Source organism: Thunnus albacares, chromosome 18 (assembly GCF_914725855.1).
Source record: "Thunnus albacares chromosome 18, fThuAlb1.1, whole genome shotgun sequence".
NCBI lineage: Eukaryota > Metazoa > Chordata > Actinopteri > Scombriformes > Scombridae > Thunnus > Thunnus albacares.
In genome coordinates, this window is record NC_058123.1 from 6,780,977 (window position 1) to 6,796,032 (window position 15,056).

General features: G+C 38.6%; 1 protein-coding gene across 1 annotated transcript in view; it reads right to left on the minus strand.

The window, feature by feature from the left end:
- Positions 1-15,056, minus strand: part of ap3b1a (adaptor related protein complex 3 subunit beta 1a) — a 66,112-nt gene that overhangs the window by 50,281 nt on the left and 775 nt on the right. The window contains exons 2-6 of the mRNA XM_044333598.1: positions 6,903-6,978; positions 6,704-6,778; positions 2,409-2,504; positions 1,979-2,139; positions 1,427-1,493 (exon numbers count right to left, since the gene is read on the minus strand). Coding sequence (XP_044189533.1) covers positions 1,427-1,493; positions 1,979-2,139; positions 2,409-2,504; positions 6,704-6,778; positions 6,903-6,978 — 475 coding nt within the window. The remainder of the gene's footprint in view (positions 1-1,426; positions 1,494-1,978; positions 2,140-2,408; positions 2,505-6,703; positions 6,779-6,902; positions 6,979-15,056) is intronic.

Here is a 15,056-nt window from a genome sequence, read left to right on the forward strand (position 1 = left end):
ACTTTGAATTAATTGTCATCGTGTGGCTCTTATAAGCATATTCTTCAATGTATCATGATGCTATTATTAAAGGGGCTCTCCAGTGATTTAGTAGTGTATTTACAGAGACAGAGTTTCAAAAATCTAAGTCAAAATCACGAGTAGCAGACGTAGAAATATCCTTACTTTTAGTCCCTGGTATGGGTCTTGTTGAATGCTACATAATGCAACCAATAGCATCTTTTCGTTAGCCTCTTCCTGCCTGGTACAGTGAACGTCCACTCTTTCAACCTCACACTGCTCTCTGTTAAAAATCTGAAGTTCATTTTTGGTCTCCAAGTCCGAGCTGAGATGATTATATTTTCTCAGCCTTGACAAACTCACACAGAAGCTACAGAAGACATTATAAAAATGAAGTGATTGACCTTTATGTGTAAAACTGGTGGACCAGTACCCAGTTAGGTAAAGCTACAGTACATGTTTCCCCTCAGAAACACACCAAGAACACCAGCAGCATGTGACAACACCAGGATATCCTCCTGTGGCATTACCACCAGCACATAGAAGCAGCAATAAAAAAATATATATATCAGCAAGAAGACCGTCCATCGTTGTGGGACTTCTAAATGGTACATGGTTTCGCCCGTAGCATCATAAAAATGCATAGCTTGATAGCTATTAAGTATCCACTATGTTGGGGTTTTTTCACCATTCATCACCGACTGATAGTGCTTGTGCGTCTGTGTGATGATAGTGCCCTCTCTCTCCGTCCCCAGCCTCACGATGTGGGCTCCAACGGGGGAGAAGTCATCTGTCTTCGTTAGCGTCTGGGGCTAAATATGCTATGCATCTGGTACTGGGCTTTCCATCCCCCCCTTGGCCTAAGCTGCTTTGTTTTGTTTGTATAATGATAGGTATACGCTATGAATACATAATTATAACAAACTGTGCATGACTTGCACGCACCGACACAACATACTCTGCATTCTGTAGCCAACCTCTACATATTTGAAATTGGCATTTAAACACCCTTAGTATTCACTGTGACCTCCTCAAATTAATGTGCTGCCTACTGACTTCTAATGGGCTGCCTGCATTGTGTCTGTGACTGGCCTAAACATTGTATTTGAGAATCCGACTAATTTACGCTCCATTTTGGAGAAAAAAAAAAAAAAAAAAAAAAAGGAGAAGAAGTTGGCCTTTGAGAAAATTAAGCTGACACTAGCATCAGTGCGAAAATTCCTTCCAAATGGACACTTAACAAGGAGCATCTGAAGATGTGTGGGTTTAAGTGGGTGTTAACAAACCATGGCATTGCCGAATGAGCTGTGGGATAGAGAGCTAAGAGGGAGAATCGCTTGACTGGGGCGCCCTCCAGTGGTCTGCAATCTCCAACATGTGATCTGTACTGTAACAACGGCCACTTACTGCTCAGTCTGATACTTACTGTGCTTTTGTCTTTCAATAGTTTCTCGATCACTTCAATCAGCTGCTCCTTCTGCTCTGGATCAAGGCTGAAGACAAAAGAGAGACACAGAGAGAGAGAGAAAGAGAGAGAGAGAGAGAGCTTTGAAACAAACTGTCAATTAAGGAATGGCAATTATTCACACAACATGAAAACTAGATGGACTTACAAATTAAATCATGTCCCCTCTGTGTGCTCAGAATACTGAGAACGCTCGTGTGCTCTGATCAACTGTCTATAAGCATGTTTTATTTCCTGATTCAGTCTTGTAAATAACTTAAATCACATATAAAACTGCTTCGGTTTTCCCTACTTTGTTCATATTTTAAGCAATCCTTACCAACCCTAGAAGATAAGAGCAAGATAACTGCAGGGTAAAACCCCTTTTGTCAACATTACCCAACTATTTATTGGATTAACTGCTCAGGAATGAGGTAGTAAGGAGAGTCAGTCAAGCCAATGAATGCAGCCACAAGCTTTACCGAGTGATATCTGCTGCTCGTGTTGCAGCCCGGCGATCGGAAAGAAGCGTACCTGTAGAGCTTCTGAATAGCGTGGGCAGAAGTCTTCCTGACATAGGGGGACAAGTCAGCTGCAGCCTCCTTGATGGCCAGCATCATGATGGGGACGATTATGGGGACACGGATACTGGACAGAACCCTCAGTGCGCTGGCCCGGATGAACTGGTTTGGGTCCTGCCACGAAAGACATGAAAACGCTGAGTGTCAGTGTGTGGAGGAATGTGTCTTTTTAATAATGATTACAGTATCTGGAGCAGAGATTATACGCAACTTTCCCAACACTAATATCAAATATAATAAAAAGAAGTCAGGAAAAGTCAGCAGTCTCTAGAAATGTGCATAAGAAAACATTCACACGACATTCTCTGGACAATATCGATATTTTTTTACCGTGTTAATGATAATAAAGAGATAAAAACAGAGACAGGAAGTAGTAAAGTTACCTTGAGGGCCCGCTGGAAGGTGCTGATAGATAGCAAAGCCAGGTCCTGCTGGTCCTCTGCGTACCTCACCAGGTACACATAAACGAGCTTCTTGAGCTGCAAAGGACAATTACATCAAACAGCTGTAAAAGCAGAATTAATGCAGCACATGTGGGGAAAAAAAATCTAGGAAACCAGATGTGAACTAAAACTTAAGCAGGTTTATACGGGAGGATATGTTGCATGTTTTTACATCCAATAAAAGATAAAAGACTAGTGCTATAAAAGGAATAAAGAGAACAATAACGTATGAAACAACAAGCTTTGTTCCTCAACAGGAAATTTGTGTTTATTATTTCAAGAGGTGGAGAAAAAAAAAGTTGGTTTTGAAAGTTTTCCTATCTTGAGCCGCACACTCGGTCACATGTTGTTTCAGGCAGAGAGCAGAGGTAACGTATTTTTGTTCCTTTCAGAAATTGGCACTGAATTATTTAATGGAACCCCGTCCTGTGTCTCAGCTTCTACACCTCCCTATTTTTCCTCACAGGAAAGCCTGAGATAACATTTGTCCTGCTTTCTGACAAGTTTAACTGGAGGCCAAAAGGTTGCTCCTCTGCTGATTCACGTCGGCTATTCAGAAAAGACAGAAGAACAAACAGAACTGCTGGATTCATAAATAATGGAACTGGGATAAAACTGCTTATGAAAAATGATGATTTACTTGAGGGACTATCTACGGTTTAATTTACAAACCAATTTAAGGTGGAGGTCAGAGGTAAGGTTACGTTTTTAGATACAATCGCAGAGAGCTTCATCCAGTAATCAGCACCATGCTTTCTAATGCGGTGAGTATTGACCTGCAGCAGTGCACCACAGCTCTCAATCATCATTCTGGTCATTACTGGCGGAATTAATGGCATTACTCACTATAAAAAGGAGACACAACCTATCTGCCCTCAAGGATCTGGACTGTATGACCACACAGTACACGCCTGATTTCATTTTGAACCGCTAAGTAGGCGATTAAGGGCTCTACAAGTGAAAATTTCCCAGCATCAAATGCGATTTTTATGTGTTTTCTTCACTTGAATATCCACTCAAAAGCACACACATACATACAAGTATGCCAAATGATGCAAACACACACATTTACGTATAATATGCTGTGTTGAAATGAAGCGCGGCGCTGATTTAAGAAAATAAAGCGTGCCGATATTAAATCACGCAACATTATCAATAACCTGCATGCTCTTCTGCTGTTTTCTAATTAGCTGAGGATCGATAGCGGCTAACAAGAGGCTCGCACCTTAGAGGGGATGGTGAGGAGATAAGAAGAGATGAGATGAGGGGTGGGAAACGGTAGAAGAGACCGTTTTTAGTGAGATATACTGGAGGTGAGTAGAAGTAGGAAAAGAAAGCAAGAGATATATAGAGAGAGAGAAAACATAGACCAAGACCTCACACTACCTTAGCAGCTGGTGTGTATGAGGTGGGAGAGAGGAGACGTGACTGCGGGCTCTCTTCTGCCAATTACATCCTGCCTAGCGAGCCTGGCACACAGCGCCCGGCTTCAGGCCCCCCGCTCACATGCTGCCCCTCACGCTAGCTGATTATTCTGCTGCTGCTAATCAATATTCACAGGTTCTGGGCATGGGAACCCCTCTTGAGCTGTTGCTTAGTGTTTGGACATTCGCTGGAATATTCTGTTCATGGGCCTGTCAAGACTGGCGATACGCGTTACGTGATTTAGTGGAGCGTTTACGCGGGCACACAATATCTTACGGTGTCTTTATGCTGCTGCTGCTGCTGCTGCTGCTGCTGCACCAATTTATGATTTGCAGAAGTAAGTTGTACTTCTGGTGATTGATAAGGAAGAATTAAGTTGAAAACAGCTTCTAATTTATGATCCAATGGTGCAAGACATTTATTCTGAACATACTTAATTGAAATGTTCTCACTGATGAAGCAAACCTAAATTAAATTAATCTAAATTTGAGTTACTGCTCACAAAAAAAAAATAGTTGCAAAACATATTTCGTATTTCAATAACTTATAATTTTATGATGGCAAATAATATGACTCATACTGCTCTGGTTAAAGAAAAAATGTGAAACAGATTTCAAATAGATGATGAAATATTGGTCTAACGTTTTTATTATAAATACAGAATTTAAGTTGTGTAATTTTAAAATCCTCTACAGAATTTATTATGTACCTGAGAGGATTATTTGCTTTAATAGTAATTCTTCACCAAACTGTAACAGATGCAAAACTGAGATATATAAATATATACATATGTAAATATAAACAAGGGGGGGATCCAAACATTTCCGAAAGCCATTTGGATTGTACGGCAGAAGAGTGTAGTTATCAGATTTGCCACTAGGTAGCAGATGTCTACAGCTTGGTGAAGCTAAAATTGGGACTAAAAGGAAGAAGATTCACCACCGTGGAGGAAATCCAGGAAGAAACACAAGAGTCTCTGGACACAGTGACAAAAGACGACTACAAGAAATGTTTCCAGGAACAGGAGGAGCACTTCACTCAAGGAGAGTACTTTGAAAGGGATGAGAAAGGTACAACTGAAATATTTATGAGGTTTTTTTTTTTTTAACAATTCCAGTAATCAAGCCTCCCTCATATAGACTTGGTCATGTTCAAAGCTAGAATCATGGAGGAAATTTGGAAGTTCACTAGGTCAAGTACACCTCAGAGAGTATTCTCATCTCACAGTTCCTCTTCACTACAATATGTTTTGTTTAATGTTACTTCTGTCAGATGTTTGACCTTCACTGTGCAAAGTCTTACAGTTTTCAAATTCATCTGCTGACGAAGTTTAAGGCGTGTACGTATTAGCATGATCTATAACATCACAACTAGTTTGGAAGCTAATTGTGATCCAGTGTGCAAGTGTCATGTGGAAACTTGAAGCCTCCAGTGCTCAAACACTGAGAATTAACTTTTCAGCGAAGCAGCAGACATCTTGTGTTCAGCAGTGAAACTTTGAAATTAACAATATTTGCTTCTTAACAGATTCCAGATTTTTTTAAATGAAAGAGCAAATGTGCTTTTAAGAATTTCCAACTATTTAACTTTTTTTGTGGTAAAACATATCAGACATAAATTATTACTCTCAGCAGAATATTTTTATATGCCTTAAAACATATCTGACGTTATTTTTAAGTTCTTTAATTAGAGCTGCGACTATTATTTTCATTATCAATTAATCTGCTGGTTAGTTTCTTGAATAATGAATTGTTTTGGCTATAAAGTAACAGAGAATGATAAAAAAAAAGCCCATTATAATTATAACCCAAAGATATTAAGTTTAGCAGAAACAAAAACATGAAATTCTCTCATTTGAAAAGGAGCCAGCAAATGTTTGGTGTTTTTGATTGAAATTAATTATCAGAACAATTGCTGATTCTTTTTTTGATTGACTAACTGATTAAAAGTTTCAGCTCGACTTTGTACAAAAAGGTAAACTTCAATAAAAACATTAAATAATTTAAATAAAATACAAAAATACACTAAATGAATTTTATAAAATGAAAACCAAGCTAAACAAATTTAAAGAAAAGCCTTTCAAATCCTGCCAATCCATATGAACCAACTAATGTTCTGTATGTTGAGGTTGCAATACAAGTTGTTGTCATTGAGAGAATCTACGTGTTGTGCCCAAGCGACAACAACCACATCTTTAAACTGAAGCCAGTGTAACACCACTGACAGTCGCTAGATGCTCCATTAGACTCCCATTCAAAAAGCGTCCTTCTCTCATGAAATACTGAGTCAATACATTTTTTCAATGAGTCATTGTGGTGTCAATCGCTAAATTTGGGCCTTTTAATAAGTGTGCTGGTGGTCATTTTGGAAATTATTACTCCCTTAATAAGATATAAAGTCGAATAATAGCTTTGATGTCAGCCATGTGGGTGTTGATTGACCACTGTTATTAACAGTTCGCTCCCCGGACTTCGGGACTCGCACTGAGTCGGACTATTGTCGCAATATTTCAGTAATTTTAATGTTACTTGATAATGATACCTGCCATGTTAGTTAGTTAATGTTGGTAAGTTAGTGTTAGCTTCAGTCCGAGGTAACATGGCGTGTTTCCAGAGTGTGAAACGTAACATCTCGTATTCCTTATTTGGAAGGTATTCGCTCCAAACAGAGAAGATGGCGCCGACCGTAAGCAGCAACTATTTGGCTTTAAACTGACTCCAATTCATATGCAGTCTATGGTTTTGCCACACTTGTATTAGTCAAGATTTAAATGAATCGTAACTGTGATATATTACTCAATAATGTCATACCTCGATGTTCTTACTCGCGACGTTCTTCACGACAGCGGGAAACAGCTCGGATGCATTTTTCCCTTTGGCGATCAGCTGAAAAGAAAATGATAACACATTTATATTCACCAATCTTATATTCCCAACAGCTGAGAGAAGACACACACAACAATTCAGTTGGTCATTTAAAAAGAAAAGGTTTTTGTGATTCTGCACTCACCCCGACGACCCTTTTCATGGCCTCCAGTTTAAGTGACTCCTTGTTGCTTTCCAACATCTCTTTAAGGTCTTCATTCCTGCGGTCAGAAAATTAAATACTGTTACTTACACTTACTATGGTCAACAGAGATGACACTGTAAGCACCTGACTAATCAGTTTCAACTGTTAGAGCTTGACCAAAGTGACTGTGAAATCTCCATGTATACAACATCTGTCAGGGTACTCAGGCAAAGGTCACAGTGGCTCCTATAAGCCAAACAGTTCTGTACATTGTTTGGCTGATGGGAGCCGACAGTACACTGACAAAGCATCCAACCAAACAGCAAGAATCTCATCTTTCCCAATGCAAAAGCAGTGCCAGTATCACTCCAATTTCTGGCACTCACATGATAAAGCACTCATAAATAAATGCTCATTCCTCGGCTAATGACAACACACAATGTCATTGTAAAACTACACAGCAGGTTGTTTGTTCCACACGGAGGCTAAACACTGAGAGAGGTAACGTCTAGATGGAAAACACATTGTACAACCAACGCAGAGGTCGACTCTTTTGGGAATTCTAAGGACAAAATATATATTTTTCATTCATTTGTGAATCCTAATGACATTGGCGATCTCCTGAAGGTTGGCAGAGGGTTGACATCACTGCTTTTTACAGATTTTTACTTTACTTAACTTTTTACAGTCTTGACAGCAACCTGGATAGACCACATCAACATTTGATACAGATTTAATAGATATTCTGGATAAATTGTAATAACATTCACCATCATCTGGTCAAAGTTTTAAAATGTACAATACTTTGGTTTATGACCAAATACCTGCAAAACTGAATGACATTCCCATCAGACTGAGCAGTACTTTGTATTTAGCGCTAATTAGCAAATGTTATAATGCTGACACAATAAATTAACATAGTGAACATTATACCTGCTTTAACATCAGCATGTTAGCATGCTGACATTAGCATTTTGCTCAAAACAGAGCTACTAGCTTGGTTGTAGACTTAGTATTATTTCAGCATTGGTCTAAAAAGTTACTAAAAGTAAAAGTTACCAATGTAATGTCTTTGTCAGTTAACTTGAATCTTACGTTAAGAATTAATTCAAAATCTACCAATTTTGAAGGAAATACATGTTGTAGATTTATAAAGATACAATACAACAACAATAATCTGAATATTTTGTTTCCATTCCCTTTTAAACAGATGCAGGATACCAACATTTTAGAACAAAATATTTTAAAACCTTATTTTAAAGTCTGTTATATCTGAATTTATCCATATTTGAAGTAATGGTCATTAAGGAGGCATGGTTTTCACTTTTTCAGGTAATACTTTTTGAACAACACAGCTAATATAAGTATCCAACACAATGAAGAAACACTAACTTGACTTAAAACTTCTGTCAAAATAACAAACGCAGTTTATAGTACGTCTCCAGAGTTAGACAAGTGCAGTACAGTAGGTGATCTTACTACAGTACCCGGCTTTGTGTGTCTCCTTGGGGCTACTGTTGGTGCGTGTGAGGGCCTGTTCTTCCTGACTGGGCTCAGTCTTCAGAGTGAGCTGTAAGTTCTCAGCAGACATCAGCGCTATCCTCATGGCTCCTACCGCCTCTGAGCGTAAAGAGAAACCACCATCCATACCGGCTTTGCTCCACAGCAGCCCAGAGACACTTCAGTCCAATCAAAAACCAGTTCCTTCTGTTTGTGTGTGAATGTGTGTGTGTGTGTGTGTGCGTGTCAGCTGTGTAAAGAATCCACAATCCACAAACCAAACTGTATTTCAAGTAACATAAAAGTAAAAGAGTGCTGTGGTAATTGCTTTCCTTCAGGCTGTGTGCTCTGTTCTCTTGGCTTTATTTACAGTTGTCTTCTTGTCTTGTTCATAGCTGTCAAAACGGGGGAACAGTGGAAAAACAGCACAGGCGCCACTGGCTTTATGCCTGTCATTCACAACTCCCTTCCTCTTCTCTTGGGCAAAAAAAAAAAAAAAAAAAAGTCACAAGATGCTCCGTCAGCTCGCTAATGGCAAGTCATCCTTACGCTGGAGGGTAGAGGCTGCTCACTCGGGTAAAGTCCTCTCTCTCCTTCTGCTGTGGTCCACATTTCTTCTGAAACAACCTGCCGCTCAGCTGTGGTCAAGTCCTGTTAACTATTACTGCTCTCTTCTTACACATGTAGATTTTTTCCCTCTGGGGAAGAAGGCTATCTCACCTGCCTTCTGGCTCTGTATGAGACTCTGCCTCTGTGTGACTGCGGTCACTTCCCTCTAGGGGAAAAAGGAGGGCCTTATCTACACTGGTGGGTAAACACAGAGCTACTTTTCATCACCTTCGCTGCACAATAATCTACTTTAGCTTGACACAACTGAGAGCGCATAGGCTGCCAAGTTTGGCTGACAGGGCAAACAGGACAGGCCTACATCAAAGATAACAGTACCGAACTGAATGTCAGGAAATGCCCTTTAAGATGTGAATGGTACAGGAAGATTTTGCAAGGGGCGAAATCTGCCTCAAACGCTTTCTTTGGAAGTAAAGTCTTGGACCGCCTGACAACTCCAGTCACATTGATGCATGTTGGGGAAAAAGTAGGTTTCTACTACAATACATATGGCTATTTTAAGCAGTTCTGTCCAAAGTTTTGTTCTGCTTTTTTTTAATAACTAATCATGAACACTTAATCATCAGCTCTTGAATTCTTCTTACTGTCATTTTTTTCTCTCAAGATGTGGTAAACCTTACATTAGCGGGCCGGCTAGAAACGTGACTCCAAATGTATGTTGTTCTGATGTGTCAACAGGAACACGTTCACCTTATCAACCTGACATAGTGATAATATATCAATCTTGTATAACAGCTTGTTCCACTGATCCCAAGTAGCCAAAAAGTTAATTAAAGCAGGTTTATGCTAATTTCTGCCAGCAGTGGCATCTAAAACAATATTTATTGTATCGTATTGTATAAGAGAGAGTTCGCTATGCTAAAACAGTGAGTCAGGAATACTTAAGTGCAGTGGTTACCAACCTTTTTGGCTTCTAGACCCTTAAAATGAAGCACTGTCAGGCAGTTTAGAGCTGCAATTTTCTCAATTAATTGATAAATTGTTTTGTGGATGAAGTGTGGAAAAATGGCATTCACTTCTTCCTCAGAGCCCATAGTGATGTCTTTAGTTAGCTTGTTTTGTCTGACTAATGGTCCAAAATCTTTCAAATATGACAAAAGAAAAACATCAGATGTCACATTTGAAAACCTGGAATCAAAAAAACATTTGGCGTTTTTGCTTGAAAAATGTCTCGATTATGAAAATAGTTGCAGATTCATTTTCTTCGACTAATTGTTGCAGCTATAAAGCTGTTCATGTCACCTTCATGGCAAGAATTGTGAGCAGTTCAAACCAAAAAGCAGGTTTTTAGAGCCCTGAACAACAGCAAAAGTACATATTTCACAAGAAAAAAGCTTTAATAATCTGGGGACCCCTCAGATTTTTCAGGGACACCTTTGGGAACCACTGCTTTACTGCGTTTAGTTATCTGCAGCCAACATCCCTGCATCCCTCTAATCTCTCTGGTCTCCACACATCAAAAAGCCAAAAACATCTGCATCACGTCTGGTTGATTATGAGCTTTTCAAATCTTTCCATCGCTTGCTGAGATTGATTATAATATCATTTACCCGTTGGCAGTTTCCTAATGAATATTTATCACAAATGGGACACTTGTGTATCCATCTCATTTAATACCATGTTGTTATGATGTGAAGACAAAACCCGTTTGATCATATGGTTAATTATTTAAGCTCTGTACTTAGGATTAGATCACACAAGTTCATTATTATAAGATGCAGATCTGGTCTGGAAAAACCTTTTGTTTATCTCCTGTGGTTGTAATCTTCTCACTTTTGATTGCTAATATATTCAATATCTGATTCTGAAGATCCATTACCAATACTACAAAAAACATCATTTGTATATGTGCTAAAATGTCCCTATTAATACAGAGTTAAGGTTAATACACAACTATTAAATTCCAGAAGGAGATGATGGTCACACTTGATAGTAAGAGATTAGTGCCTCCATGTGGCTGTTAGTTATATAAACCCACAGTTACTGTTTGCATCTCATCATCTAGTATGTTGTAATCATCACTTCAACTTGAGGCAGAAGTTGATTTTAGCGCTGATTTTATGAGTTGAGCGTTAGTGTGCAAGGTCCTTTTTCAACAACTGTATTCCTTTTTTTGACTTTAATAAAACAAAATTACATCTTTAGTATTTTTTCATTGGTTGAATTTTTGTCACTGGTGTTGATTCAACCAAAGACAAACGTATAACTGCTATAAAACAATATAGTCAACACCTCTCTGGCGCAGGTTAAGGACTCCAAAGAGGAAACAAATGTGACCTGAACATATGACTGCATTCCTTCATTCATTCAGAAATGAATGAATGAAAGGATGCAGTCACATGTTCCTAAATTAGTTTAGAAGAGACAAAGCTGTATGACGCATTTTGAATCATATTGGAATAAATTAGATGTCTTTCTTTTGTGGCTTTCAATAAATAAATAAAACGCTGGCAGCCAAAGTGACTGAGAAAAGACACGGTTGAATACTTTTACAATTCATTCAAACTTTAAAAAAAAAATACTGTTTTGTCAGAAAAGCAATAACTCACATAGAGTTAAAAATATCCTAAATAACAGGGGGGGGATAAATGTAGTCTATGTAGCAGGAATGCAAGGAAGCCTGGAAAAATATGCAAGTTCTTAGTTAAAATATTTGGATCCGCCTCTCAAATGAAAGGCTTGACACCAGCGAGTGGAGGCGTCTGCGGTAACGGTGAGCTGTCAAAATAAGAGCTTAAAATATGATAAAGTACATCAAACAAAAATAGGTTTTTCATGGATTGTGCTACAGCAAAAAAAAAAAGTACAAGCTAATTACATCATAACAAACAGCACATTAAAGTATCTGAATTTACGAGTAGAAATCAAGTTGTTATGTTTTTTTTCCATTAGTTTGCTCTAAAACGGAATTTTAGAGTAAATGTTTGTTGAGCTTTTTTTTTATTACAGTTTAGCAGTTGCGACGTAAAAAAAGATTAGGAAACCTACATTCACGTGTCTGATTCAACTGCTGCCTGGAGCCTGAAAAATGATGTTCTATCGTGTCAATATGCAGCGTTTCAATCCCTGTTTTGCCACGTCAAACATACCTCACGCACCTGGTACTGCTTCTCCGTGAGCCAGGAATTCAGACTGCAAACACATGTTTTTAGTTCATCATTCCAGTTAAATCTTGTAGCATCTATTAGCATCATCTCCTCTTTATTCAGTCTCTTATAGCGCTTCTACTTGACCAATATCAGCTTTCTACGTGAGGAATGATAATTGGATTGGATGCAAACACATAGGCTACCAGACAGTAGACCTATCCAATAACCTCTGACCCTTATTAAAATGAAGTTCAAGATCAAAATCCTATCTTTAAAGCAGCTCAAATAATACTGTCCATACAACAAACACAACCAAACCACTCAGCCACAGCGAAATATCTCTTTAGTCACACATGATAAATCAGTCACACGTGTCTCCGCCTGGCGAGGGCCTTGCATACAGCTTTCAGTCGGCAGGAAAAGGCCTAAAAGACTACAGAACATTACAGGAATGTTGCCGTTCCCTTCAGATGCGACTGACATTCACTGTTTTCAAAATAACAAAAACACAACGTGATTTAATTTCAGTAGAAGTAGCTCTCTGTGCTTTCCTCAGCAACAAAAAAGCTGGGGTTAAATTTCATTAACAAATATGCAAGATCCATTCATGATGAGGAGGACACACTAATATGAGATACTTGCACTGACGCAGCACATGTATTAGAATATACAGGCTTGGGCATTGTGAATTGTGTCAGACTAGACATGTGCAAACAGAAGCGTCATTCATGCCCTCGTATTTCTTTCCCTCCCCTGATCTTCCAGCTTGGTCTAGAAGTAGCCAAACATATGACCTAGCCTCGCCTAAGTGGGAAGACATGTCATGTGAGACAGCTTAGAGGTTGACTTTAGCATACTGAGCAACATTTAACCCAAAAGAAAGTCATCAGAATGGCATCCAAAGCAAAGCAGGCTAACGCTTGATCAAGAAAATGCTCAAAACAAAAAAATGGGAAGCTGCAGTGAACTCTTGCACAAATGTTGTGCCAGATTTGAGGAAACTCAGTACTCCATTCATTCATATTTCTTGTTGGGATTGAGCACATAAAAAAAACTGACAGAGCATCTCACATTTGAAGTGTTTTAGTTCATAAGTCTACACCTGAAGAGCTGGTGTGTTGTCAGAGAGCATGAAACCAGAGTAGCTAATCTGCACAAACACTGATTTTACAAAGAAATTACAAAATGCAAAGTGTGGTTACACTGATGAGTGACTGCCCTCTAGTGTCTGGTTGATGGAATGATACTAGACAACGTGACCAAAACATGCTGACAGACCGGTTTCAGTTTTATAAGGCTGAGAAGTTGATTAAACATGGTTGTAACGAGCTGGTGTAGAAGTTAATTGTGATGTGACGTTATTACAAATGGAAACATAGAAAACACACAGAGCCTTGAACACCTGCATGACCATATCTACAGAAATTAATTATGTGTATTAGGTACAAAACGCCTTATTTTATCTTGACTAGAAGTTCAAATCCCTGAATATGTAAATATAAGTGTAGATCATTGACACATCTATCTACACACTGGTATTATGATATTATGGTCTGTCTTACAAAACAGGTTTTAATTCAAACAGGTCTCACATTTAAAGTTAATATTGATTCAATGCCATGTTGACTTTCTATATGAACAGTTTACAGTCTAAATGTGTTAGTTTCATTGATTCATCATTTTAATTTTACATCACTTATTTTGGGATTTATACAGCTAAACAGACAAAAAACATTTTGCTTTCAATTTCAATTTCATCCTATAAAATAGCATGAATAAATATGTGTTAATGAACAGCCTATTCTATCTACATCACTTTTAAAAAGAGGAAGTTTGCACAACTGAACAATTTTGTGTGAAATTGCCAGTTTTGTCACAGATTGTTTAAGAAGCACTAATGACTCAAGATTAATCTACAACTGTGATTTAACGGAGCATCAGTCACCTGTCAGCTGCAGTCATACGCCTTCCATACACAAACCCTGCGTATGATCTGTTATCTTACACTGAAGATTCAACATGGCGGACAGCGGAGCTCTCGTAGAATACAGTTACTGCCTGAAGAGAAGCTGGTTTACCAAGTAGCTCAGCAGAGGTTGTGTATTGAGCACAGATTGAAGGTGAGGTAAACACACCTTGTCTCCTCTTTATGGGGGAGAAAGCTACATAAAGATCTTTGTTGGGTTTTCCACTCGTTTCTTTTGCAGGCATTTAACACATCTGACTACAATATAATAAAGGCATGTGGTGGTCAGTTCATCCACCTGCAGGCGGAAATGTATATGTTTGTTCCTGTATGGTGTGCACGTGTTCATGCTGGTCAAACACATATAGCATAACAATAAGGCACAGATGGTAGTCTTTTGTCAACAGTTTGGTACTATATTAAATTTCCTCATCAATACATGCGTCTACAGAAATGTGAACTCTGCAATTTTTTTAAGAAACTGTAAGCTACACCTTCTTCAAAACCGAAAGAGACACACTAAGCAGGACTGGCCTGATCTGCAGCATCAGCTCACCTCACTGTCTGCAAAATAATACAACCTGAAGCCTTAAAGTCATTTTCTAACTGTGAAGAAAATCATTATTGTATCCTATTTATGAAGCACTCAGTGCAAAGATCAGAGACTCACAGCACTGGCTAAAGATTTGTTTACCTATGTGACCTGGAAGACTAATCAGTCCTCTCTGTAGTTTAGATTAAATTAGACTTTTCCAAATGCCATCTCTTACTGTGTTAAGTCATTGCTGCACACTGTATATAATGTATGAATGCATGTTTTGTCTCCCTCATGTAGGTTAATGGAGTGGAAAACATATTAAGCACACTTTTCAATATAATGCACTCAAGTTCACCACCACAAACACTCACTACGACCTCAATAATAAACAGAAAGTAGAATTATCAACTTTCTGACAGTGTCAACAAAAACTG